The 24,251-nt window shown below is 43.5% G+C and overlaps 3 protein-coding genes across 19 annotated transcripts; all 3 read right to left on the bottom strand.

Annotated features, from left to right (window-relative positions):
- LOC110434522 lies at positions 1,070 to 6,727 on the bottom strand. Its single transcript, XM_021458678.1, has 2 exons — positions 5,504 to 6,727; positions 1,070 to 2,399 (listed from the first exon to the last, which is right to left on the bottom strand). Exons 1-2 carry the CDS (start codon positions 6,113 to 6,115, stop codon positions 1,551 to 1,553), a joined length of 1,461 nt encoding a protein of 486 aa, XP_021314353.1. The 5' UTR covers positions 6,116 to 6,727; the 3' UTR covers positions 1,070 to 1,550.
- LOC8085221 (metallocarboxypeptidase A-like protein TRV_02598) lies at positions 9,174 to 14,569 on the bottom strand. 2 transcript variants are annotated; one of them, XM_021460217.1, is made up of 11 exons: positions 14,151 to 14,569; positions 13,233 to 13,290; positions 13,028 to 13,138; positions 12,618 to 12,755; positions 12,185 to 12,254; positions 12,046 to 12,101; positions 11,195 to 11,320; positions 10,406 to 10,545; positions 10,206 to 10,278; positions 10,040 to 10,114; positions 9,174 to 9,952 (listed from the first exon to the last, which is right to left on the bottom strand). In XM_021460217.1, exons 1-11 carry the CDS (start codon positions 14,273 to 14,275, stop codon positions 9,638 to 9,640), a joined length of 1,287 nt encoding a protein of 428 aa, XP_021315892.1. In that variant the 5' UTR covers positions 14,276 to 14,569; the 3' UTR covers positions 9,174 to 9,637. The 2 variants fall into 2 exon arrangements, with proteins under 2 accessions (XP_021315892.1, XP_021315893.1); XM_021460218.1 differs by having other exon boundaries at positions 12,618 to 12,771; positions 14,151 to 14,566.
- Positions 16,202 to 23,617, bottom strand: LOC8085220 (receptor-like serine/threonine-protein kinase SD1-8). Of its 16 annotated transcripts, none has more exons than XR_002452501.1 (12): positions 23,047 to 23,617; positions 22,676 to 22,857; positions 21,908 to 22,066; positions 20,851 to 20,906; positions 20,134 to 20,254; positions 18,034 to 19,242; positions 17,830 to 17,946; positions 17,589 to 17,740; positions 17,292 to 17,496; positions 16,943 to 17,200; positions 16,659 to 16,806; positions 16,202 to 16,539 (listed from the first exon to the last, which is right to left on the bottom strand). XR_002452501.1 is itself a non-coding variant. In XM_021459942.1 (12 exons), exons 2-12 carry the CDS (start codon positions 22,713 to 22,715, stop codon positions 16,360 to 16,362), a joined length of 2,607 nt encoding a protein of 868 aa, XP_021315617.1. In that variant the 5' UTR covers positions 22,716 to 22,857; positions 23,047 to 23,616; the 3' UTR covers positions 16,202 to 16,359. The 16 variants fall into 16 exon arrangements, 15 of the variants coding, with proteins under 15 accessions (XP_021315617.1, XP_021315619.1, XP_021315615.1 ...); XM_021459942.1 differs by having other exon boundaries at positions 16,943 to 17,177; positions 17,589 to 17,725; positions 23,047 to 23,616; XM_021459944.1 differs by having other exon boundaries at positions 16,943 to 17,177; positions 17,830 to 17,877; positions 23,047 to 23,616.

Raw genomic sequence — 24,251 nt, 5'->3', positions numbered from 1 at the left:
TTTCACCGCGTGGGAAACAACGCCAGCGGAGTTTCACCATGGTGAAACTACTTCCTTTTCTCTCCTCTTCGTTTCATGCAAAAAGTACAGTTTTGCTGACATGTCGCTCTAATAAATGTGCATGACATCCTGATGAAACCCCCACTGAGACTGGCCTTATTGTCCCATGGAAGAAACTACCGTGCTTATTAGCAATTTCAGCGGCCCCTCTCCATTTCTATTCAGATCCTTAACCTCCTTTTGAAAGCTGGCAGGGTACAAAATACATTCCAGCATAGTCTCTATTGAGACATTAAAAAAGTTGGTGCGCCCTCCTTCGCACCTCTATTTCTTACGTGACCTCACAAATTTGAGGGCTAAGACTCCCTCGGACCCAAAGTATAGATGGCTTGGTATTCTAGTTTCATAGCTTTTACTATGGATATAAACATAATATATATCTATCTAGATGCACAACAAAAACTTATCAATCTAAAAGCTAAAACATTTTATAATTTGGAACCAAGGGAGTAGGAACAAGCTTATGATTAAATTTGAGGACTCAAAAACGACTAGGAGCCCTCAAACTCCAAGTACGGAGAGGTTTCCTCATTCAGAAGTAATTATGTTGGACTTACTCTTACTACTTTACTAACCATGTGATGTGCATTTCTTATACAGATAGATTGAGATGAGCATGTGTATAACAACATCCCAGAAATTGAAGAGGAGCGAGGAGGCGTAAAACATGCGCGAGAAAGACAGATGGCGACGGCGACGTCAGATCGAGATGATCTCAGATGGATCAATGTTGGTGCGACGGCGTAACAAAAAAAACCTCAACTGCCGCCCTTTTCTTTTCTTCCCTCTGTCCATCGGTAGCCTTGCCTTGCTAAGGTCCACCAATGACCGATGTGATGCCTCATCCTCTATGATTTTATATTATAGGCACCGACCAGCACTAACCATCCACCCTGTAACCAATCGATCTCTTGCAAGCATTGCAATTTGCAAACCATCAAAAAAAGACTTGCAAATCTTGCAAACATGGCAATTTGCAACCCAACAAATAAAAAAAAGAACTTGTTCGTTTGGCTGTTGTGAATGACTGAATCTGATAAGCCCAAGTGAACAGGCTGCATGTATGATCACTGTGCTACACAACCCAGAAAAATGAATGATATATATATTCCATTGCATTCTCTGTATATCTAGCTAGTCTCTGAACATGCCTTTATTATATATATAAAAAAAACTATAGATTGAGCTATCAGCTAGCTGCTGTAAAAAAATTTCTACACAAGAATTAAGATAGGAGTATATCTCTATGTATTGTAGTATATATGTACCACTATCATCCCAATCAATTGTTCCCTTTTCTTATATTGACCTTCCCCTTCGTGTTCCTATTTTTTTTTTCGGTGACTTCCTTCGTATTCCTAATTAATAATCTTGTATAAAGCTGTGTGTATTTTCTAAGAAGAGGGAGGGCAAATTGGTAAGAAAACCAACGACTATCACGGTCCCATGGACTCAAGGTTGGTCATGGTAGTACGTGCAAGTAGTCACTGTCAGTGCTCGCCGCCGGCGGAGGTATTCGCCGTCGCCGCCGCCGCCGCCGCTGCCCGGGCTCGGAACCCGATCCGGCAGATCTCAGCGGGGCTAGGCGCGTCCCACCTCTCCGCGAGGGCCTTGAACTTCTCCATCTGATCCACGCACTCCTTGGCGCCCATCCTCGCCACGCTCCGCCTAATCCGGGCGGCGTCATCTCCGGCGACGGCGTCGAACATCGCCTCCCACCCATCCTCCCACGGCTCCGACGCGTCGCAGAGCTCGACGGTTCCGTTGCGGTACTCAGTCCAGCTCCACCCGCTCTGCAGGCGGGCGACGTTCCGCTCGGCGCACTCGCCGACGCATGCGGGGCGGCATGGCCGACACTTGGCGCCGCTGAGCGGGCCGGCGCTGGCCACGGACGCGACGGGGACGCCGTACCCGGTGACCGGCGGGAACGTGTACTGGCGGTCGCTGAGGACGCAGAACGGCAGGCGGCGCTCGCGCGCGGACACGCCCGACACCGCCAGCTGCGCCGCGAACGCCGCCTCCGAGTTGAGCCCCGCGTAGCCCGCGGCGGCGAGCTGCGGGAGCATGGACAACCGGGACAGCGCGGACGCCGTGGCGTGACGGCCGCCGTAGCCTAGCCGGTCGTTCAGGCCGCCGTAGCGGGAGCCCTCCGGGACGACGTAGTAGTCGGTGGCGGAGTGGAGGAGGAGGTTGTCGTCGGCGTCGAGACGGAGCGGCGCTGTCCAGAAGCCGTCGAGGCGGGTGCGGAGCACGGCGGCGTAGGTGAAGTTGCCTCGGGACTCGCGGTCGCGGATGAGGTCCAGGCATCCCTCCACCAGCCGGAAGTACTGCAGCAGGCCCTGTACAATAACAATTGCATTTTTTTTTTTGTTGCAAAGCAAAGCATGCTTCAGTTAGACAGTAATCGATCAGTTGAATGACAAGATCGATCTGGGTCAGGAATTCAGGAATCAGGATAAAAGCAAACTGTAGCATATACTTACTAGCTAATAATATAGCGTACGTACTACCTTATAATAAGCAGCTAAACAACAACATGTTGAGTTTGTTCGCTTGTCACCATGGTTAAAATTACTGTTTGCTGATGAAAACAACATTGTGAATGGCTAACAAATTCAGCCGATATATAACTTCAAGCTAAGGGAGCCTTATTTTCAAGCTTTTCTGTTCTGTTGTATCATGGTGCCGGTACCAGGTAGTACTCATCGACTTTCTTGGAAGGGTGCATGCAGAATTGGGTGGCCAGGTGCTTTTTCATGTCTTTTTCTTCAACACACACAAAAAAGTGATGATGAGATGATATGGACTTTGAAAAAGCAGCTACTACTATTCTTCTTTGTCTTTGTCTGCTTTCATTTCACGTGTGTGTGATTCTTCCTAGTACTATTACTATGTATAGGAGTACTGCAATATCGATCTAAATCTATTTGTTTAAGTAGATTATTAAGTCGTCTGAGATTCATTATGTGATGGGAAAAAATTAATATATATCCCAAATATGTCTACCTGCCTGTGTCTGTGTCTGGGGATGCAGTATTTTTCTTTAGAAAAAAAAGAAACATCAAATTGGCTTTTTCGCCGCATGCATGCATGTAAGCAGAAAGAGAATCGTACGCGTGCAAAAACCGTGTGAATTTGTGTTAGCTAGCCTGCATACACATGTATCGTTGATTCCGTTGACTACAAACATGTACAGTTTGACTCGATGGTATGATCGATCACAAACAGTTTGTATTCACTAATAATTTTTTATAAGAAAAAAATATTGGTAGAAAAAAGACGGCTTATAAGACAAATAATCTGATTATTTATAATACACCCTAGCTACTACTCGTAGTCAGGAATTCATCAATTGGATGGATGGGGACAAAGGTAAACAATTGGTTGGGTTCTTGTCAAAAGAAGAACAATTGGTTGGGTGTACAATTTGTACACCGTTGACCAAAGGGCAGGGCCGGGTCGCCTTGCTTGCTTGTGGGAATGACACGTAGCATTAGCATTAGCATTAGCGTACGTGTATAGTACCATGGCGTACCGTACTAGCGTGTTGTAATTGTAACTTGCAGTTGCAGGTGGTATTTCCTCACTTGTAATTAAAAAGATACAAGTATAGAATAACCAAATGTACATAAAAATAGATAATAATATTATCATAGTATAAAAAAATATCGTTAGTAAAATTTAATTTTATATTATATTATATTTACTACAGAAAACTGGACTTATCTTGACGGTTTTACCTATTTATTACTTGGCGGTTTTTGATACTAAGGCAATTCAGGATTGTGGTAGTGATTATATTTTCTTGAAGCCACATGCTCGTACGTGCTGGTAACATTTCTATAAAGTTTTCTAAAAACTTAAAATAGCTCATCTTCTATCATCAAATCTATAGTTTATTGGAATGAGAAGGTAGGAAAGGACACGAACAACAGGGCAAGAAGGATTATTGGTGACGACATTTTAGTCGGGTTTGGAATTTTGGATCGACGACCCAGCCCACCATATCGATGGATGGATGGATCGATCACGGCAGGAGGGTCATGCATGTCAGTTGTCAGGCAGGCATGTCGCTGGCCAGCTTAGCTTTTGATGATGATGATGATTAATAATTAATTAGTCGTCTCTGCTGGCTCTAGCTAGATCTGTCGCGGTAGTAGTGGCAGCATCGAACAAGCAATTAGACTAAGTACGCCACACGCGACAAGTCTTCGTCGGCCGGCGGCCGGCGGCCGGCGGCCGGCGGCCGGCGCCGCCGTCTTCTTCTTCTTCTTCTACCTCTTCTACCCGACGACGACGGCCGGCCGGCCGGCGATATGATGCTGCTGGTGGTTTCATTTTCAGGTGACCTTGAACCACGGACGCCTCACGCCACGCATGGATAGACACGCACACCACGCTGCTCAAACCATGAGAGGGCTTTCCGTGGGCTAAGAGACGTGACTGCCTTGTGCCTGGATTATATTAATGTTAATTGCACACGTAATTGACTGGATGAACCCATGCGTTGGCTGCTGTCACAGTCTAATCTCTATGCATTATTTGTCTATCACAAAACGTACGGCGTTGATTATATGCATATGTAATACATTTTCATCGGTAGCCTAGTTATAGTTATTCACTTTTTATTATTGTTATTTTACAAATATGCAATTTCCTTTCGAGGGATGATCGGTCACGCCCGCTACCTAACTACTGTACCTAGCTGCTCTTCGTGGGCCCATGCATGCACGATTCTCATGAGTATTACAAGTAGCCCTCTTATTTTTATATATATATAATTCCGTCTTTTTTTTTGCTAAGTCAATTTATTTAGAACTAAGAAAAGTAATAAATCGAACAGTTTATAGAAGCCTGCATGCGTGCATTGGACCAGCGGTTTATCTACACAGCAGCAAGTTGCACTGATTGATCATGATGTGGTTGGGAAACCGCATGCATTTGGGGTGTTTATCAAGTAATCGGAATCTATTACACGAATTACACCTAGTTTTCGAAATTTTCACTTGTATATTTTTTTTTTAAAAAAAACTAAAATGATATAAATTTTCTAAAAAGGATTCGAAGGAGTATTGCAGCAGTAATAAACGATCAAGAGCACCAAGTGATCGATTAATAAGCTATAAGGGGGACCCAAATCTAAAATAACAATAACAAAAAATAAAAAGACAGTTATTATTATAAAAAGAAACCACGAAAAGCGTAACGATCTTTTTCTTTTTGGCGAAGCAAAAGTTTCAGGGTAGTTTAGAAGAAGATGCTATGGTAGTCGAACAGGGGAACCTAAGCTTAAAAGTAAAACTGAAACTAATCTAATCTACTCGACGACGGTGACGCGACAGAGTAGAGGAGGATGATCGATGGCATGCAAGCAACGCAAGGAACAAGGAACCAATGCAATAATCCGAGGGAGATCGAGAGAGAGAGAGAGAGAGAGACCGACCTGGATGCCGTTGGGCGAGTTGTGCGCGGTGAGCACGTGCGCGCGCGCCGGCGGCGTCGTCTCGTCGAGGTGCTCCGGCCGGAACACGCGCACGGCGGCGAGGCTGACGTTGTTGCTGGTGCTGGTGCTGCCGCCCGCGACGGCGCGCGCCAGGAGGGACAGCTTGTAGGCGTCGGCGTCCAGCGGGGCGTGGAGGAACACGTCGACGGCGGCAGCCTTTGCGGGGACGACCGCGAAGAACGCGCCGCTGGTCAGGACGTGGCGCGCGATGGAGGGTCCCGTGAGCTCGAACCGCCGCGCGCCGCCCACGAGGCAGACGGCGACCCGCCGTGGCGGTGGCGGCGGCGCGGTTGTTGAGGTCGGGGTGGTGGTGGTCCGACGGCCGGGCTGGTGGGGCGTCGTCGTCGTCGTCATCAGCGGCCGCTCCCGCGGTAGTGTTGGTAGCGGGATGGCGGCGAGGCGGAGCGTGGAGGGGAAGGACAGCGCGGCGGCGAGGAAGAGCAGTAGCGGCGCCAGCACGGCTGCCAGGCGCCGCCGCGACCGGAGGTCGTCCGGCGGGATCATCGCCGTCGTCGTCGTGACCATGCCGCCGCCGCCGTCGTCGGGCTTCATCTTCGTCGTCGTCACGCCTGCCTGTACCGGCCGGGCTGCTGCCTAGTATACGCTTGGCAGGAGAAGAGGAGGAGGAGGAGGAGGAGGAGGAGGCTACGTTGCTCGCTCGCTACTTGGCCATATATACATATATGTATATATATATATATATATACGGAAGCGGAAGGAAGGAAGCGGAAGCGCCGCCGCAGGACGGCGCGGGGAGGGACGATGCGCGATCGACGGGGTTATCAAGGAGATGGAGATGGAAGGAAGGGAAGCGGCGCGCGCGGCGAGGCGACAGCACACACACGGCCGACGGGAGGGGTACGGCGGTGCAGTGGTGGTGGCCGGCAGGTGGCGTTGCGGCCGCGGGCGCGCACGCAGGCAGGCACGTCAGGGTCAGGCAGGCGGTTGCCAAGCAAGTTGCCGCGCTTGGTTTGGTTTGGTTTGGTTTGGTGGAGACGGACTTGGTTGCAATCGTCCTTCGCTTTGGACGATCGATGGTTCATGTTCATGGATGGCACGACGACGATTTTCTTTTCTTTTTTTTTTTTTGATGCAAATTGCGATGCGATGCGATGCGTTGGTGAAGGGACGACTTGGCGTGCGTGCAGCCTGTTCCTCCTCCCTTTGGCTGCCCACCTTGTGAAAACTTTTTTTGGGGGGGGGGGGGGGGGGGGGGGTCTTTGGCAATGGAGAATAGGGAATGGGCCACCTCTGTCTCATTGTAACTACGTGTAGGGTCCAGCCAGCCCATGGACCCCAGTTTGGTGAGCATCTATCGTCTCTTCTTCCCTTCATCACCTCAGGGATGATGACTGCTTTTTTGATCTAATCTAATAATAAGTACTTATAAAATCTAATATATGTAAACCCTGGACTGGATCGATCGTCGGACACGGAAAAAAAAAGTTTCTATTCTAAGGCAGGAGGCCAGGAGGGTCACCAGTCACCACCAGCACATGCTCTCTTGTTCCTTCTTAAACTTGAACAACAACATGACATGCGTGTATTTAATTAAAGCTTCAACATATATATGCGTGTAATCAAACAAACAAAGTGACATCATGCATGTTGTTTTCGGAGCAAAATTGCAACACATGGACTGAGACGAGACGACACGGGCTAGCCGATGGCTGTTCAGCAGCCAGCTCTAGCTGGCTGTTTTCGATCCCCATTCTCAGCTACAGTGTATATATTTTGCTCTCACTACAAATTAAACCAAACAGCAGCTAAGCCCGCATGTCTCCGGGTGGTCACGATGACCGTCTTTTTTTAAAAAAAAAAAAACAGCCACGATGACCGTCTTGATTTTGATTTCTTTTTCCCTCCTCTGTCTTGCTGCATAAATCTTTGATACTCCCTCCGTCCATAAAAGAATGTAATTCTCACATCATGAAGAGTCAAACAATTTAAACTTTAACTAGAATTATATAAAAAAAAGTATCAACACCTACTATAAAACAAAATAAGTATTATTAGATTCGATATAGAATATATTTTTCTACAATAATTTATTTAGAGATATGAGTATTAATATTATTTTCTATAAATTTGGTTAAGCTTAAGTTACTTTGATCGGCACGCTTCTTATAATTGTGTTTTTGTTTAGACGGAGGAAGTACAACATCTTTCATCACCTACCTCATTATTTTATCCAATTGCCACCACGGATCTCGACATACCTTGTTTAGATTTAAAAAATTTTAGATTTAGAAACTGTAGTATTTTTGTTTGTATTTAGTAATTATTGTCTAATAATGGACTAACTAGGCTCAAAAGATTCGTTTCACAAATTACAAATAAATTGTATAATTAATTATTTTTTATTTATATTTAATACTTTACGCATGTGCTGTAAGATTCGATATAACAAAAAATCTTGAAAAGTTTTTGAATTTTATGTGCAACTAAACAAGACCTTATGGTTGACATAACAACCCTCTCTTTAAGGCCAGGCCACAAGGCTACGTGTTAAATCCACTCCGTGTGTTGAATTGAAGGGATTATTCATGAATTTCCCAAGACTAGCAATGTTCCTGAGATGAATGCTATATATATGTCCCTATGGCCTATTGGTAGGGTTCTCACTCAGCCAGTTCTAAATACGCCCCCCCCCCCCCCCTAAGATACTCGGGCCCCAAGCCTACACTAGAACTTTCATATTCCTTGATTATTGGTCGTCAGTTCAGCTTCATGGCTAGTGAGAGATTATACTTGGTCAACTGAGAACCCATACTCCCTCTATACCAAAAATAGAAGTCGTTATAGGATATATATACGTCAAACTTTCTCGATTTTAACTGGATTTGTAGAAAATATGTATAATATTTATATCTTCAAATAAGTTTGTATTATGAAGTATATATTTAATGATCTATTTAATGATACTAGCTAATTATATGTGGGAAATTCTTTCCTAGTCGCAGGGAGTAGTTACTCTCATGTGTATAACTTTAGATTTAGGGTGTATATGCACCGACAAAGTGTATATTGACAAAGTATATGATTATACTATATGATCTAGGGTAGCATGTATGTCAAGTATGCAAATATACATTAAGTATATGGTTATACTTAGTACATTGTTTTGCCTCGAGATTCATGCCGCTCTGCCTGCGGCCGATGCTTGCGACGACTACGGATGTCAGTAGCTCTTCTCTTTTTTTTTACTCAAAAATATATATGCGAGTTTTGATCAATCATCAATCTGTTAATTAGCTGTATATATAAGTAGCTTCTCGTTTTATGGAAATTTGGAAACCGACATGTTTTCTAGGAGGATGCATGGATGGATGGATGGGACGGGTACGTGGAAGCAACTACCAAACCTACCTGTGTACAGTTCCTGGTTCCAGCATGCGGCGGCCGGCTGGACCAAGACGTGTATACTGAATTAATTGGTCAATACTCATGTCTGTAGTCGTCATACGTGATGCTATTTCTATTTATACACCGACATACATACAGTTCGTTGAACTGATCTTTTGGATAACTAAAATACACACTGAACATGGAATATAGAGGGACCGAGGTCTCAGGATTTTCTTCCAAAAAGCCGTGCAATTTGAGAATCTTGAGGAAATTCAGGCCATCAAAATTTCACATCCACCGCATCATAAATCACTCGAGCAGTGTGATGTTACACCAATTCATCCCACCAAATGTAGCCTTCATAGCCAGTGCTGGGTGCACTAATAACCATCAAAACATAGTAAAACCTATGCATCACAAAAACTGATATATGGACAATTTTACAGCTTACAGTTACAATTTTTGTTAACAATTAGCCACATGGCATCTACTGTAATCTAAACAGACACTGCCTGACATCATTCTGATCCTACAAGCCTTGTCACAAATCGTCATGTCCAAATATACGGATTTCCAAGTCTGAATAGCAGGGTGCAGAAGCAGAGCCGTGTTCCAGCTCTGAATGTTTCATGCCTTTGTTCGTCTGAGTCAACAATCGGAAATCACTCTTGCACCCGAAATTCAGATCAGAGGGCGACCCCAACATATGCTTTCTTTGGTATTCATTCAAGGATCAAACAAGTTACCGGAGTCTCTGTTTCTGTTCTTTGATATCCGTGTGCAGAACATGAACATCAACAAGAATGTTGACAGCAAAAATAGCCGGAAGTACGTCCTTAGCTCCTGCATTCCAAGGTCGAGGCCTTCCAGTTTCCTCCTGTCACGGCTACTCTTCCTTTCCACATTTATCTCGACAATGTCTCCTCCAATGGGGACCCAGTTTTCCAGTGTGCCTTGTGATACTATCTGGACATCCCGTAGGTTTCGCAGGCCTTCCTCAAAAAGAATGAGGAATGCCATGCACCACTTGTTAATGACTCTCTGGTCAGGGGGGAAAAACACTAGAGATCAGACAGAAACAATGCCACCAATAATCCTGAGGTACAGGAATATGCAAGATTTACATACGTCAAATGTTTTCTTGTCAACAGGATTGAACATTCTGAAGCAGTCGTCAGTAGATGCTTTCTCATCTCCATATATCTGAATAATAGCAACGCCAGCTCAGTGCTATTATGTCTATATACAGCTTTGTGCAGCTCCAAATAGAGTTATAGACAATAGATTAACTGACCTCAAAGGTGAACGGCATTGGCACCTTTGCAATGTCATACAAGTAGTCAGTTGTTGTACCATGTGCAAGATATCTGGTAAGAGAAGGATAAAAAATATGAACATACTTGATTTGCTGGAGAGTTATCTTAATGCTACTGTCGAACTCACAGAACTTCAGGGGGTTATATGAGGAAATGAGAACATGCTAGATGTACATACCCAACAGATCCACCACCTGACCCAACTAGGCAGCTATCTTGGAAATGGCGACGGTTCAAATTCTCCAGAACTGACCGCATCAAATGCGCAGAGGCTCCATTTGGTGTGGTATTCTTGTGATCATATGGCATAAATAAGGCCTAAGGTTGAACAGAAAAAAGACGAGACAGACATAAATTAGCACTTCAGCAGCATTAGGGGTACATCAGAAGGGTTTTGTGCAACAAGGAATAAGTCTCTTTCTATATTGGTTTTTCTTTGTTATTATTATTTTTAATTTATGATAGTTATTGAAATGTGCCTTTTACTCATCTTCCAGAACTCCAAAAAATAATCATGGTAGTAGCTGTATTTCACATAAAATATGAACAAACCAGGCATCATAGTATTCCGTGCTAGGTGAACATACCATGAATCACAACCCAATAGATAAACCATATATGCATCTTGTTTCCTACATTTGTGAAGGGAAAAGGGTATCTATAATACTCATGCATATCATATTCTTCTCATTATATCTTGGGCATTCCTCATGACACACTAGCATGTGGCCAGTGGCCACATAATGATAAAGAATGTTTTGTATGATGTAGCCCGAGAAAGTCTAGGAATGAAAAAATTGGTAATCAAGATTTACAAGTGCCAAGATGGAAAACATGCTTGAAAGTAGCTTCTTTCCAGAAGGGTCAGTTAGTCATCTTTTGGTGTCTTAGTTGCATCATAGCAATGATCAAACTTGTTATTATGCATCACATACAGGATGTCAACAGAATATAAGGGTTGAATTACCTCCATTCCAGAATGCACGTTCACCCAAATATGAGGTTTAAACGACCTGGATAGTTCCCTCATGATCTGGGCTTCAGGTTCGCTAAAAGGAGCAATACCAGGATTCTCCTCATATGGATCATAGTCCTGTAATACATGAAAATCCACACACAAAAAGTCAATAGACTAGTAGCATGCATATTTATATGACTCTGATTGGACCCAACAAGAAACATACAAGATAAAATAAAATAATGAACAAATAATGAACATGTCACATATAAAATCCCACTTGCTCAAAATCCGCGAATGACAAAACGTTGGCAGGATTAAACCCAAGTGCACTACAATGACCAAGGAATATAGACGATAATGCATGGGCAAAATCTAATTTTTGACTCAAAAAACAGTGATTGTAGATGGCAATAAGCCTAGATTTTCCTGCTATAGTATATTTGATTTGAACTACAAAGTTCATCCAGTGATCCCACAAAACATAGTCATTTGTAAAGACCTGCACAAGACCCAACCCGAAGCGGCCATGGAATATACATGGTAATGCATGAAAAAACCACAATTATATCCAACTCTCCATAGATATAACTCTGTACCCAAAAGGAGTATTCCTGGGCCAGATTTCAAGCGCAAAGTACTTATGTGCTTGCTATGAAGTGGAACTGCACAAGCTTGTCAATAATTACAGACAGAACTAACTGTGAAACATGGAAATTCACACACACACACACAACGAGCTACTGCTAGCCAAGATTCAGTTTTCCTGTGAAAACTGAGATACTCACCTTTTCTTTAAATAATCAACATGCAAGTGATGAGAGGTATTCGAATTTTCCTGTGAAAACTGAGATACTCACCTTTTCTTTCTTTCCCCAATCAACACTCCAATTTCTGTTAAGATCAACTCCTCTTCCTGCCACAGGGAAATATATATAAAAAGGATGTTGGCATAAAAACTGCTTGTAGTGATGAATTTGTGAGAAATGGACCAATCACCATTTCTCCTATCACAAATGTCCCCTTCTTCGACACGTTTGCGACCATTCAAATTTTCCATTGGCACAACCTAAAAAAGAAAGCCACATGTGAAAAACACTAGAACTCCTGACACCAAGATGTGATTATGTACTGATACAAAACAATAATAAACAAAATAGTGGGAGGGGGGACAAACCAAAGGAGACAGGCAAAGTTGACAATACTAAGCATGTCATCGACATGTAATGATAATGTTTCTACTTTCAAGGCCAAATCCATACTGTTTAAACTAGAACAATAAAATTGTCATCCTAATACTCCATCCAATACATTTATAAAGATCATGCCCAATGCTACACTAGTCCGGTGCAGGGCATAATAGAACAAAGGGTACATGTATAAATTAACAATTATTTAAGAGCTGAATGCAAATAAGGAATTAAAGACTCACTTTGATCACAAGGTTCTCCAACAGTTTCTCAAAGGATGAAAGATCCACACCAGCGATCTTAGGCTTCTCCGTTAAAATATAGAGAAGATGTAATGCAACTTCAGAGGTAATAAGTTCTCTGCCATGCTGCCCAAAGCTCTGGAAGACAATGAACCTTTCTGTCAAAACCGCAAGGTATCAATAATTTAATTTACTAATCAACACACAAATACTAATGAAAAGACATGTGTTTATTAGCTTTTTTTTCTTTTACGATGTGCTTCCTCTCACAGAGGTGAACTGAAATGGTGGTGAATATTGGAATGGAACACTCATATTTGATCCTGAGCAACTTTTGGAGTGAACCTTTTTTTTTTTGGGGGGGGGGGGGGGGGGGGGCAAGAGTGAAGAAACTTTAGCTCGAAACTGACCAGAAGGATATGAACTTTGGAGCCATTATCCATGCTCTCCTTCACGTGATTAAATGTAACTACAAACAGCTCCGCAGAATAGCCTTTGTTGCTGGTTCTGATAGTGTCCATCTGCAACACATTATTCAGAGTTTGATAAAGGGGACTGCTGGAGACAAAGCAAACTGACCAAAGACTGTCGCACAAGAACAGGGAAACCACTCACACTCAATTTGTCGGAGTGCCGAGCAACCAAAGACTTGATTTCGCGCAGAAGAGAGTCACTAGCAAGAAAAGAGGAAAAAAATATTATGTCATCATATAGGAAGGAAAAAGGAAACTAAGCACTGACAAGTTAGAGCCATGTTTTCATTAAAGGAGAAACTGTACAGATCACTAGAGAGCAAGCAGCTCTCAGGTTTGGATCTCAACTAGATTTATCAAACAAAAGTGAAGGGTGGAGGGTTCCCAAGTCCCAACCACCAAACTATGCATCCCAAAAATCCGAAAAGTGAAATTGCCAGCGAGTGGCAAGCTAGCAAATTACATAGCTCGTAGCAGCAACAAGGTCGAATCCCAATTCCCACACAAGGTGGGAGCGTCTATGGAAGTGAATTGTGGACAGCCTTATTTTTTTGCATAAATTTTGAACAAAAAAAAACGGCCACAGGTGGGTAGACTCTACCACGACGCCAATCCCGCCCTTGAGGAAGGTCGAATCCCACTACAAAAGAGATCGAAGTCGAACCATGACATTTTTACACAAGCATAGCCTGCAATGTATCAACTGAGGTCGAATCATGCCATTTCTACACAAGCATCGCCTATAATGTATCAACTGGTACTTAGAGGAAACAGCGTCGGTTACATTCAGCCGGGTAGAAACGCGCAGCAAGCAAAGCCAAATTACGCACAGGCGACAGCGTAAATCCCAGTGAGACCAATCACGCATGAGCGGAGAGCAGTCCGCGACATGAACCGGATCAACCTGACGCGGGCAGTGGCTGCGCGCCCGCCTAGTAGAGGAGGCATGTGGACAGAGCAGGCACCAGGCCGGGGCGGCGGGATTCGTCGGGGGAAGCGAGCGGGACACGATTTGCGGGCGGTGGACCGGAGGAACGGGAGGAGGTGCTCAGCAGCTCACCTGGAGTGGTAGATGTCGCGCGAGATCGGGGTGCGGGGGCCCGAGATCCTGCCCGCGGCGGCCCCGGCGAGAGCCAGGGCTAGGGTCAGGAGGCGGAGGAGGAGAGGAGGGGATGCGGCGCCCATCCTCGCCGTGCTTCCGTGGACGGGGAGAGGGTCGTCGTCGGCGAGCCGCTCGCTCGCTGGCTGGCTGGCCCGCCTCCCTCCTCTCCGTCTTGCGTTGATTGAGAAGACAGAAGAGTGGATCGATGGATTTGTGCTTTGTTAGCAAACAAAAAGACATGAAATCTCCATCGGATAGTGGGAAAGTTGATCGGATTTGGATTTCGGGGGAGTTTCACGATCCACAGGCAGAGAGGCAGGCAGCCCAACCCTTTTTTGTTTGGGATCCCCCGCCGCGTCCTTGTCACGCGCACTCGGTCGTACACACGCTCCACCACTACGGAGTAAAAGGCTCCTGTAAAAAAAAATGATGTATTTGTACAGGCGAAATGTCTTTAGAGGTACGATACAAATGCACCCCTAGAATGAATAAATAAAATATAAAAACAGTGATTTTAACGTAAAACCTCACCATATAATGCCGGAGACTAGCTGTGTACAACGTTCCATATCTAGGTATACAACCTGGCGGGACCCATTTATTTCGAATGAAAGGTGTTATATTATTTGGAATGATATTTCATTTAGGCCTTGTTTAGTTTGCAAAAAAAATGGTTTTTTGGTTCTTGTAGCACTTTCGTTTTTATTTAACAAACATTGTCCAAACACAAAGTAACTAGCCTCAAAAGATTCATCTCACAAATTACAGGTAAACTGTGCAATTAGTTTTTATTTTCGTTTATATTTAGTGCTCCATATATGCGACCAAAAATTCGATGTGACGGACAATCTTGAAAAATTTTTGTGAACTAAACAAGGCCTTAGCTAGCATCGAGGTATGTTCGTCTTTACCTAATGCCTGGATTTTGAAACTCGGCATTGTCGTCCTGTTCGCTTAGAACTTATCAATACTATTTTTCAGCAAAAGAATAATATTTTTTTTTGTTTCTCACAACAAATCAATATGAACAGCTAAATTTCTGCGAGCCGAATGGGGTGGCATGTCAGTTGGAATGAGCAGTGGCCAGCAACTTCTCGGTGAATTGTCGTATAATATCGTTAATTTCGTTATTACGGGCGGGCGGCGAGTTGTGGCCGCTTGGATTCTGGCCTGGACTTGGAGACAGGGCGGCGGATGCAGCGATGCATTCACCTTTGCCCTTTGGTCGTCGTCTCGCTTGTCAGACAGCTTAGAGCATCCCCAACCGTTTTGCATAGTTGGTTTGACAAATGAGGGAGTTTGTCAAGTCCTAAATAAATTTGGTAAAGGTGAAAAGAGACAATCTCCAATGGTTTAGCATTATTTACTTGACAAAAAAAAATGAAACTATTTTTTTTTGCCGATCTATTCTCCTAGTGGCGCGTTGGGTGAAAGTTGGCGGGATTTTTTTTGCACGAGGCACCAGGTCGCGCTCTAGTGGTGTTTGTGCGTGGCTGCTGGAGTCCTTGGCGGCTGGAGTAATCACCGGCAAAACAATAATCTGGTCTGCCCTCAGCTGCAGTCCTAGCCGGTGTTGAGTCCCTGCCGGCATGGAGTCGATGGGTTCCAGGAGACCACATCAAGCCGGTGTTGAGATGAAGACGTGCAGTTCGTGCGAAGTTCTGGCGGCGGACATCGCAGAAACGCGCGACCGCGACCCCAAGCCACGGACTTCACGCGAACTTCCCAGATGCCAACCGAGAACGGGCTTTGCATATATGCCAATTCTTCCTCTCTTTTTGCCAAGTTAACAAAATTGCAAAGCCCATTTGTCAAACCATTAGATATATGTTTTTTGACTTTTTTTTGCAAATACAAGAATGCAAAGCCCATATGCAAAACGGTTGGGATGCTCTTACACAGTTTCTGTAATCTCAGGAATACTCATCACGACCGGCTCAACCGGCCAGGTCAGCTGGATGCAATCCAGTAGTAGCCATGAATGCATGCATCAGTGAATCGGTGGTTATTTTTAGATAAAGGGGTTAATAAATCTGTCCTCAGCCTTCATATATATTTCATGCATGAATGTATAATTAATAGCCAAAGTGAACCAGTGATAACAATAGATAATAATATATATATATACATTGGTGTGTATCGCACAAGTGATCATCCCATCGCAACACTAAGAGCGAATTGCTGCTAGTGTGTTCCTGATGTATGGCATGGTAGGCCTCACGTCTGGATCATCTTGAACGCAACGGAGGCCTATATGAATGCATCTGGACACCTCTCCTCTGGGAGCATCACCCATTCTTGGATCCTTCAACTGCTCGGCAGTTCCCTGAGTCCAGTGTTGCCGAACCTTCATCGAAAGTTAAGAAATAACTTAAAGGTTGACAGTGAGAAGAAAAATAACCACAAATATTTATAAATGAAACCAGACGTTTTCGTCATATATACATTGCTGAGTGTGCAGCTTACATATGTAGGGAGGTCATCAGCATCTTCTCTACGAAACGATGCCGCTTTGCAGCCTGTTACAATCTCCAGAAGTACTACACCGAAGCTGTACACATCGGACTTCGCCGAGTACGATTTGCGGTGGAACAACTCAGGAGCGCTGTATGACCTGAGTATCATACCATTCATGCATTAATCAGTAAGCACACTGCCAGTGATCGGTTCTGCTCATCACGAGACACCAGAAACGCATAGAACTAAACAGTAAAAAAAAGGCATGTGCAATGGCTGCAAAATGCACTCACCGTGTTCCCTCAAAGCTCTCTGCCTTTCCTTCAGATTGGCCTTGATCAAGCAGCGTTGCAAGACCAAAGTCTGAGATTTTGGGGATCAAGTCATCACTGAGTAGGATATTACTGGGGTCTATATCACGATGAATGATTCTGCAATGCTCGTGCAGATATAGCAATCCTTCACAGATCCCTTGCAAGATACAAAGACGTGAAGGCCAGTCGAGCACTCCGTACTTCTCATCTTCAGCTGCACACACCTCAGATTCATGGCTGGTAAGACCAACATGCATCTTATACAAATGACACTATTCTTATGATAATTATGTCTGCATCCACTTATATTACAAGAAAAAAAACATACCGAAAAGAACTGCATCAAGGCTACCACCGGGCATATATTCATAGCATATTAAGTTGTCGTTATTCCCTATGCAAGATCCCATCATCCTTATGACGTTCGGGTGGTGAAGCCTTGCAAGAATTTTCACCTCATTTTTTAACTCCTCAAGCCCCGCTTCCGTGTTTACTCTTTTGATTGTCAAATCACCAACATTCGGTAGTGTTCCCTGAGCAATGCCAATGATGACAAGTTCTTCATATATACTAATTTAATAACAGACTCACAACCAAAACTCCAAAAGGAAAACTGATTAAGTACCTTGTAGATGGTCTTAGATCGGGTAGAAATGATACTATTTCGTTCAGCAAAATTGTTGGTGGCGACTCTGATAGCATCCAGATCTAAACTCTGCTCAAGGTGGGCTGTAAGCTTAGAACCTGGTGCACGCTCATGTTCTGTTCCAAACAATTCTGATTGCACAAGTTTTTTCACGAATGAAATGATGTATAATCCTGATCATTCATAAAAATCGTGAATGATAAATAGTAATCGTGCGTACCAAGTACTAGTGGTAAATGCTTTCGTTGGCTTCGACGATAACAAAATCCTAGCAATACAGAAATAAGCAGGAACCCTCCAACAACAGAGACAGAGACAATGATAGCAGTTTGTCTATCTATAAAAAGAATAGGGATTCAAATTTATAGTATAATAAAGTACTAAATAAACTCTTACATTGATAGGAATGATCATCGAAACATACCTGTGTGAGACGGATCATCATTATGGGAAATCCGAGTGTACAGATCATTGGTCCCTAAAGTAAGCTGAACAGTATCGAGCAGATCACCTGACCACATGACACAGTCGCCCTCTCCAGGCAGGGCATAAGCGTAAGCATTGCACGAGCAGTTCCTTAAGCACAGCTCCCTGCAGTCATCCAAGCTCTTGACTTGAACCAAGGTGGCGTTCTGTGTGTCAGGGACCTTGACAAGTGAGATCCTGCTAAACCCATTCGCCGACGAGCAAGAAAACGGTGACACGCTCCTCACGCAGCCACCAGCGAAGTTCCTCTGGTTCCAATCGATGGGTGACTTGGGGAGGAACTCCGGCAGGCATTGGCAGACAGCACTGGAGCAAATGGCATTCGGACCGCAGAACGCATAGGAATCACACTGAGACTGAGGCCAGTACCAGTACTCAGCCCACTCGTTGTTGGGGTTGCTGTTGTACCAGCGATGGGCAATGCCATCTGGCGTCAGGACAAGTCGCCACTGGACTGATGTGTTCAAAGCCATGAACGAGTAATAAGCGCTGCCTTCGTGCACAGTCATGTAGAACGCCACATCGTTCGTCGTCTTGAGATATGGCTGGCCGTTGAAGCCCTGGCCGTTCCATGGACCAGTCCTGCACTTCAAATCAGTGCCATTGAACAAGAACAGTCCAGGCAGTCGTTTCGGATCCATGCTGATGGTGTAGTCCCCAGGAGACGGGTCCGATTCGCTCTTCCATGATACAAGCTGCAACAAGCCATTATTCGCTGCCGACGTGTCGTACCCAATTCTCATGCCAGACAACAATGTGTCACAGGGATGATCAAAACTTCGCCATAGTACTCGACCAGGAGTACTCCCAGACATGGTGGTGTCGTTGATGATGAGGTTACCAGAGTCAAGAAGGAAGGCTTGTGGATTGTTGGTGTTGAGTGAGTCAGTAAACCATACAGGGGTGCTTCCTCTTCTTGTATCCAGAAGGACAAGAGAACTTTGGATGAAGGTAAGACTTCCATTGCCTCCTTTTATTGGGTTGTCACGGTTTGCCACCCAGATGACTGTTTGAGGCTTTATGTAATTGTACCATATTCCTAGATATGTGTTGTCCCCATTCGTGAAGAAACCCAACACAAAGATAGCTTGTGCTGAAACAAGTGTTTGACCAACTTGCAAAGACTGCCCTACGGCCAGCGAGCCATCTGGAACAAGATATATATTTCAAGATGAAAAACAATGCATCAAAGAAAAAAAGAGAACCAGGTATATGCATGGGAGATATATATGATTGTCATATTGTTTCTAGCTACTATTTCTTTCTCTCACACAAAGAAAAACATAAAAAAATGTTGTTGTCTTCCGCAACAAACCACCCAACCTATGTAAGGTTCTTATCTCCTGCCAAGCTGACGCTAAATTATGGTGAACAAGGCTTCCAAGAAGGCAGAAATCAGTAGCAGATGATCTGTTTCAAGCCTCCATTGGAAACACAAAGTAGCTCAATGTGCTTTCCTCAATGTATATTCTTTCTGGGAATTCTCTCTTTCATGTAAGCCACCAAGGGAAAATATTCTAACCATCAATGAAATCAGGTGTGGAGCATAATAATCCCCCCCCCTCTTGAAATTTTTTTTTTAAAAAAAATACTACACTAGACCAAGACCAGTTGGCATGCTGTTAAAGTACAGTTATTGCCATGAACAACATGTCACGTCATCAGTGCCATAGCAAGCAGGCAAAGGTTTGTGCCATGGACCACACTCAGAAAAATCCAATTAACCTTGGAGCACAAACTACCTAAGATGTACAATACGCAGGAATAGGAAAAAAACGTAGGGATGACAAATCCTATAGGATTTCAAAACAAAGAAAAATTTAGAAATATGCCTTTGGAAACGTTCCAGGGAAAACATAGGAAACAAAACAATGAAGTTGTGGATCATGTTTAGTTTCCTCCAAAATTCCTTTAGAATGCCCAACATTCCACATGAATTTCAAAGGAATTATTGTGAAGCATTAACCAAACCATTCCATGCTCGAACAAGTAATGACTCTACAAAGGATTAGTTGTGTACTTAGAGAGAGAGGTGTACTTTGTGATTGTGCCCGAGGTAGAGAAGCAACAGCGAGCAGCAGCACCGAAATGAGGATCATGGCCTTGAGCATCTTCCCCGAGGTCCGAGCTGAGGGGGTATGCAGGACTGGAAGCAAGCACTGATGAAATGGTGAGCCTAGCGTAGCTCCTTCAGTCCCACGCTTTGTACGTATATTAGTAGGAAAAAAACATCACAAAGGTCCTTTACCTCTTGTGAAATTTAAATGGAAACCTCCTTACTTTCTTGGAGGTGCCCTTGCCTGGCATACTACGATTTTTTTTTTTTGAGGAATCGCATACTAGGATATTTGTGCAAGTGTATAGAAACAAATATGCTTTGACCATCAATTACTCTTACAATATAGCATTGTTATCATCAATTGCTTCAAAATTGGGTAATCTGCTACATGAGGTCTGTATTAAAAGAAAAGATATTTTCATCATTTTTCTGAATCGACTGGATGAATTTTCGAGTCCACTAGTTGTCTTGGAATTCAAAAGTGCCCCAAGTCAAGTGAAACCAATTAAACCAGGGATTTATTTGGATAGGAACTGATGATGACCTGTGATGAGTCGTCCTACCTACCTCCCTGACTGTACGTATACTGTGTTAACATCATATAGACCAACCCATCTTATTCCTAGCTAATAAGCAGGTCATCATCGGTGGGAACACACACCGTACCGTTATCACAAGGAAAGGTAGAAAGCTTACAGTGTCTGATGACTTACACATTTCACACCATAGAGCCTTAGTTGAAAACATTTTCACTGCAAATAAAGCTGGTATTAGTATATACTGCAGTCCTGCTCCTGCCCAAAGCATGCATGGCTTGATACCAAAATTGAAAGCAACAATGACTAAAAGAATAATGGTAGTAGTTAGAATGTTTCATGACTTGGAAGCAGAGAAGGTACACGGCAGATTTGACCTAGCCTGTGGTCTGGTATACCGTATACGGCTTGCTAATTGAAAAGTCAACACCATATTTACCTGGAACAATGGCCAGAAAGTTCTACGCAAATGATTTTTCACAAGCATCTATATATTTTTTCAAGATCAGTTTGAACTGCAACCCACCTCTAGAAATGCTAAGCCAGGCTATGTTATGGATCATCCCTGGAGATCCATTTATTTTCAGAGACGGCTGCATAAGAGGACCTGCCCTAGAAACACTATTTTCCCCCATGCTAATGTTTGTTTCTAGGAACATCCTGTGTTAACGTTTTTACTTCAATTATTGCAAAAATACTTTATCTCCACTGCGATTCATCTTCAGTAGTTGGGTTGATATACAGTGCTATCCACTGCTAATGTTATCCTTATTTTTTGTATGATTTTGTTAAAATATTTATATATTCTATAATTAATGTCAAATGTTATATTGGATCGCGCCATTAAATGGGCGATTTACTGGGGCGCTTGGCATAAGGGAACCGAACTCTAATTTCCGAGGGTCATTCTCTTATGACAAACACCCCTTTCCATTTGAGCCAATTCCTACAAGCCATTATAAAAGATCTTAGTTCTTTGGTCGCTACTGAAAAACTTCATATGCTGTGGACCATCAAAAAAACTTCATACGCTGGCTCCTTTTATGCCACCACCGACAGTCCTGACTGTCCTGTTTTTTGGCGCCAAATAATAGAGAGCAATTAGGAGGAAATATCATAGAACATTAGGAACATTGCAACCAATGTTAAAAACTAAAGCTGTTGTGATAGACTACAGTGCAAGAAGGAAAATATTGCATGAAGCCATGAAGTGTTACCAGCAACAACAGAAGCCAACTGCCTCCACTCAGTGTGATACTCAACAAATAGCTGAATCAGGTTCTGAATGCCTTCCAATTTTGATTCTGTCTCTGACTCAGCCTTTGAAAGTTCTATATTAGTTCTTTCAGTTCTGGAGATCAGTACCGAAAGAAACCCTGGTTGTAACATTTAGAATGTCTTAGGACTTCAGTTCTTAACATAGATCCCAGTTTGAATCGAACATCTACGAACCATATTCAATAAATCTGCCATGTGTTCAGGCAAAGTAAAAGAAATATGCAGTAACTTAGCACAAAGGATGAAAGAAAGAAGAAACACAGATTTCAAAACTAGCCCCAAGCAAACTGTCCAACTCCAATTAATACCAAAAACAGAGGAGTGAACTTTGAGGAATGATGATAATGTACCTAGTTTATACAAAACAACACAAGAATGTACCTAGTTTATGCACAACAACAAAATAATTGACTACATAACATTACAGATTTTGTAAAAGAAATAGCTGAATCAGATTCTGAAGAATGCCTTTCTTTTCTTTTTTGTTAGTATTAGTTGGTAGTAAGGATCACACTATTTGTAAATTGAGTAGATATATATTAGCAAACCAAATATGCAACAGTAGCAGCTCGCTTATATATTTATGTACTTATTTACACTTAAATACAAGCGGGAAAAAAACATTGTGATTACCTTTTTTGTAGACTGCAACTCATAGTTTCTGAGAAAAAGAAAACATACTGAAGTGAAGAGAGCTGTTATTCTACCTGGGGAGAGCAAATCATTAGTTGAAATCCCTCGGTGCATATCAATGTACTAACAGAAGAACATGGATGGAACATCTGCTGGGTGCTGGCACCCCACAGCACAGTAAACTGTTGAAGCAGTCTATCTGAACTCTGGTGCATCTTCATAGAGAACAACTGATGACCTTCTCTTGTTTTCATCACTGCAGAAAAAATGTAGCTTCACTGCTTGAGTCGTTCAGGTTAGACAAAGAGGCAAAAGATTCCAAAGATCCCAAAGTAGAAAAGCAAGACACAAGACAGTATTCTGACGCAACCAAAAGGTGCAGCAATCCAGTTTATTGCATCAGATCCTACAGATATACAATACAATATACTAATTACTAAATTACCAGCTTGAGAGAAGACGCACAAGCAGGCGTTCCATGTCAGGGAGCCTAGACAAATCATTACGGAACTGGGCAGCATAATCTTGCCCAACTCCCTGAAATGGAGATGTTTCAAATGGTAATGCAACCCAGGACAGCGGCTCCATCGCTGTCGCCGTCGTCGGGGCTGGCGCCCTTGGGGACGGTGACGACGAGCTCGCCCTCGCCCCTCGGCGTATGTGGCAGTGACCATGGAGTGGCGCGTGCAGGGCAGGAGGTGGAAGCGCCAGCGGTTGAACTCGAAGGCAGCGGCCCCGTCGTCGTCGTCGTCGCTGTTGGCGCCTCCGGAGGAGAGGACCGGACTCCGGACAACGACCTTGGTTACCCCCGGGTGGATCTTGACGGCGAGCGCGCGGGCGCTCCGTCGACGGCGGCGGCGACAAACCGCAGCGCTGCCGCCTCCTCCTCGAAGGAAACGTCCGCGTCGGCGGCGAAGGGGATCTCCAGCACCTTGGCGAAGATGTGCGCCAAGCGGAGCGGCACAGCTTCTTCCCGCCGAGCGGCGAGCGCGCTCGCCACCGCCGAGCTGAGAAGGCTGTCGGCCGGCCCCAATGCATAAGGGTACAATGGTCATTATCACAAAAATCTGACATCCACGTGTACAGTAAGATAAATTAATGGCCCACATAGCATATGAAGTCTTTTTTTTTAATCAGAAAGTGTTTTTCTCAGATAACAAATCCATATGTCAAACTAGTCCTCTTTCCATATGAGCGTTTCTCGTACATGATTTGTCTCTTTTGACAAAAGTTTTTTGGGTTGAATGTTTAAACTTAAGCTAGCAAATCTTTTATTATTTTCACATTGCTTATGTTTTAATAATATTGTAATTGTTGTTGCTAAAATTTCATTTTTAGTAACATCATAGGGTAGGGTAATAGCACTTTACTGTGTTTTATGGGTCTTAGGATGTTACACTATGACACTTAGAATAAAGTTAATAATAGAACTAAGTGTTTTGGCTATAAGTAAAGGTATAAGAGCCAAATTATACAATAGTTATCTCATATTTGTCTATAAAAAAGTTCTTTATTATTATATGGTGTCATGTTTACTTTCTTTTTCCTATTACTTCTCATAAGCCTATTGTTGTACTTGGTTTTATGTTATATCTTTAGAATAATGCATAAACACCTTGCGTCTTTGTGTTGTGACTAAGGACTACCTCT

This window comes from Sorghum bicolor, chromosome 4 (genome assembly GCF_000003195.3).
Source record: "Sorghum bicolor cultivar BTx623 chromosome 4, Sorghum_bicolor_NCBIv3, whole genome shotgun sequence".
Taxonomy (NCBI): Eukaryota; Viridiplantae; Streptophyta; class Magnoliopsida; order Poales; family Poaceae; genus Sorghum; species Sorghum bicolor.
The sequence above is the reverse complement of the archived record's forward strand: the minus strand, read 5'-3'. Positions and strand labels throughout refer to the sequence as shown.

What these genes read in the sequence shown, in the direction of transcription:
- LOC8085220 (XM_021459940.1), bottom strand. Translation starts at nt 22,715, where the DNA reads ATGCACCGAGGGATTTCAACTAATGATTTGCTCTCCCCAG. An exon ending in ACCTCGGGCACAATCACAAA is followed by an intron (nt 19,243 to 20,133) that starts GTACACCTCTCT and finishes ATCTTGTTCCAG; the next exon opens with ATGGCTCGCTGGCCGTAGGG. An exon ending in GCATTTACCACTAGTACTTG is followed by an intron (nt 17,741 to 17,829) that starts GTACGCACGATT and finishes TTGTGCAATCAG; the next exon opens with AATTGTTTGGAACAGAACAT.
- LOC110434522 (XM_021458678.1), bottom strand. Translation starts at nt 6,115, where the DNA reads ATGAAGCCCGACGACGGCGGCGGCGGCATGGTCACGACGACGACGGCG. An exon ending in ACTCGCCCAACGGCATCCAG is followed by an intron (nt 2,400 to 5,503) that starts GTCGGTCTCTCT and finishes GTTATTGTACAG; the next exon opens with GGCCTGCTGCAGTACTTCCG.
- LOC8085221 (XM_021460217.1), bottom strand. Translation starts at nt 14,275, where the DNA reads ATGGGCGCCGCATCCCCTCCTCTCCTCCTCCGCCTCCTGACCCTAGCC. An exon ending in CGCGACATCTACCACTCCAG is followed by an intron (nt 13,291 to 14,150) that starts GTGAGCTGCTGA and finishes TTTTCTTGCTAG; the next exon opens with TGACTCTCTTCTGCGCGAAA. An exon ending in ATTGGGGAAAGAAAGAAAAG is followed by an intron (nt 11,321 to 12,045) that starts GTGAGTATCTCA and finishes CATGTATTACAG; the next exon opens with GACTATGATCCATATGAGGA.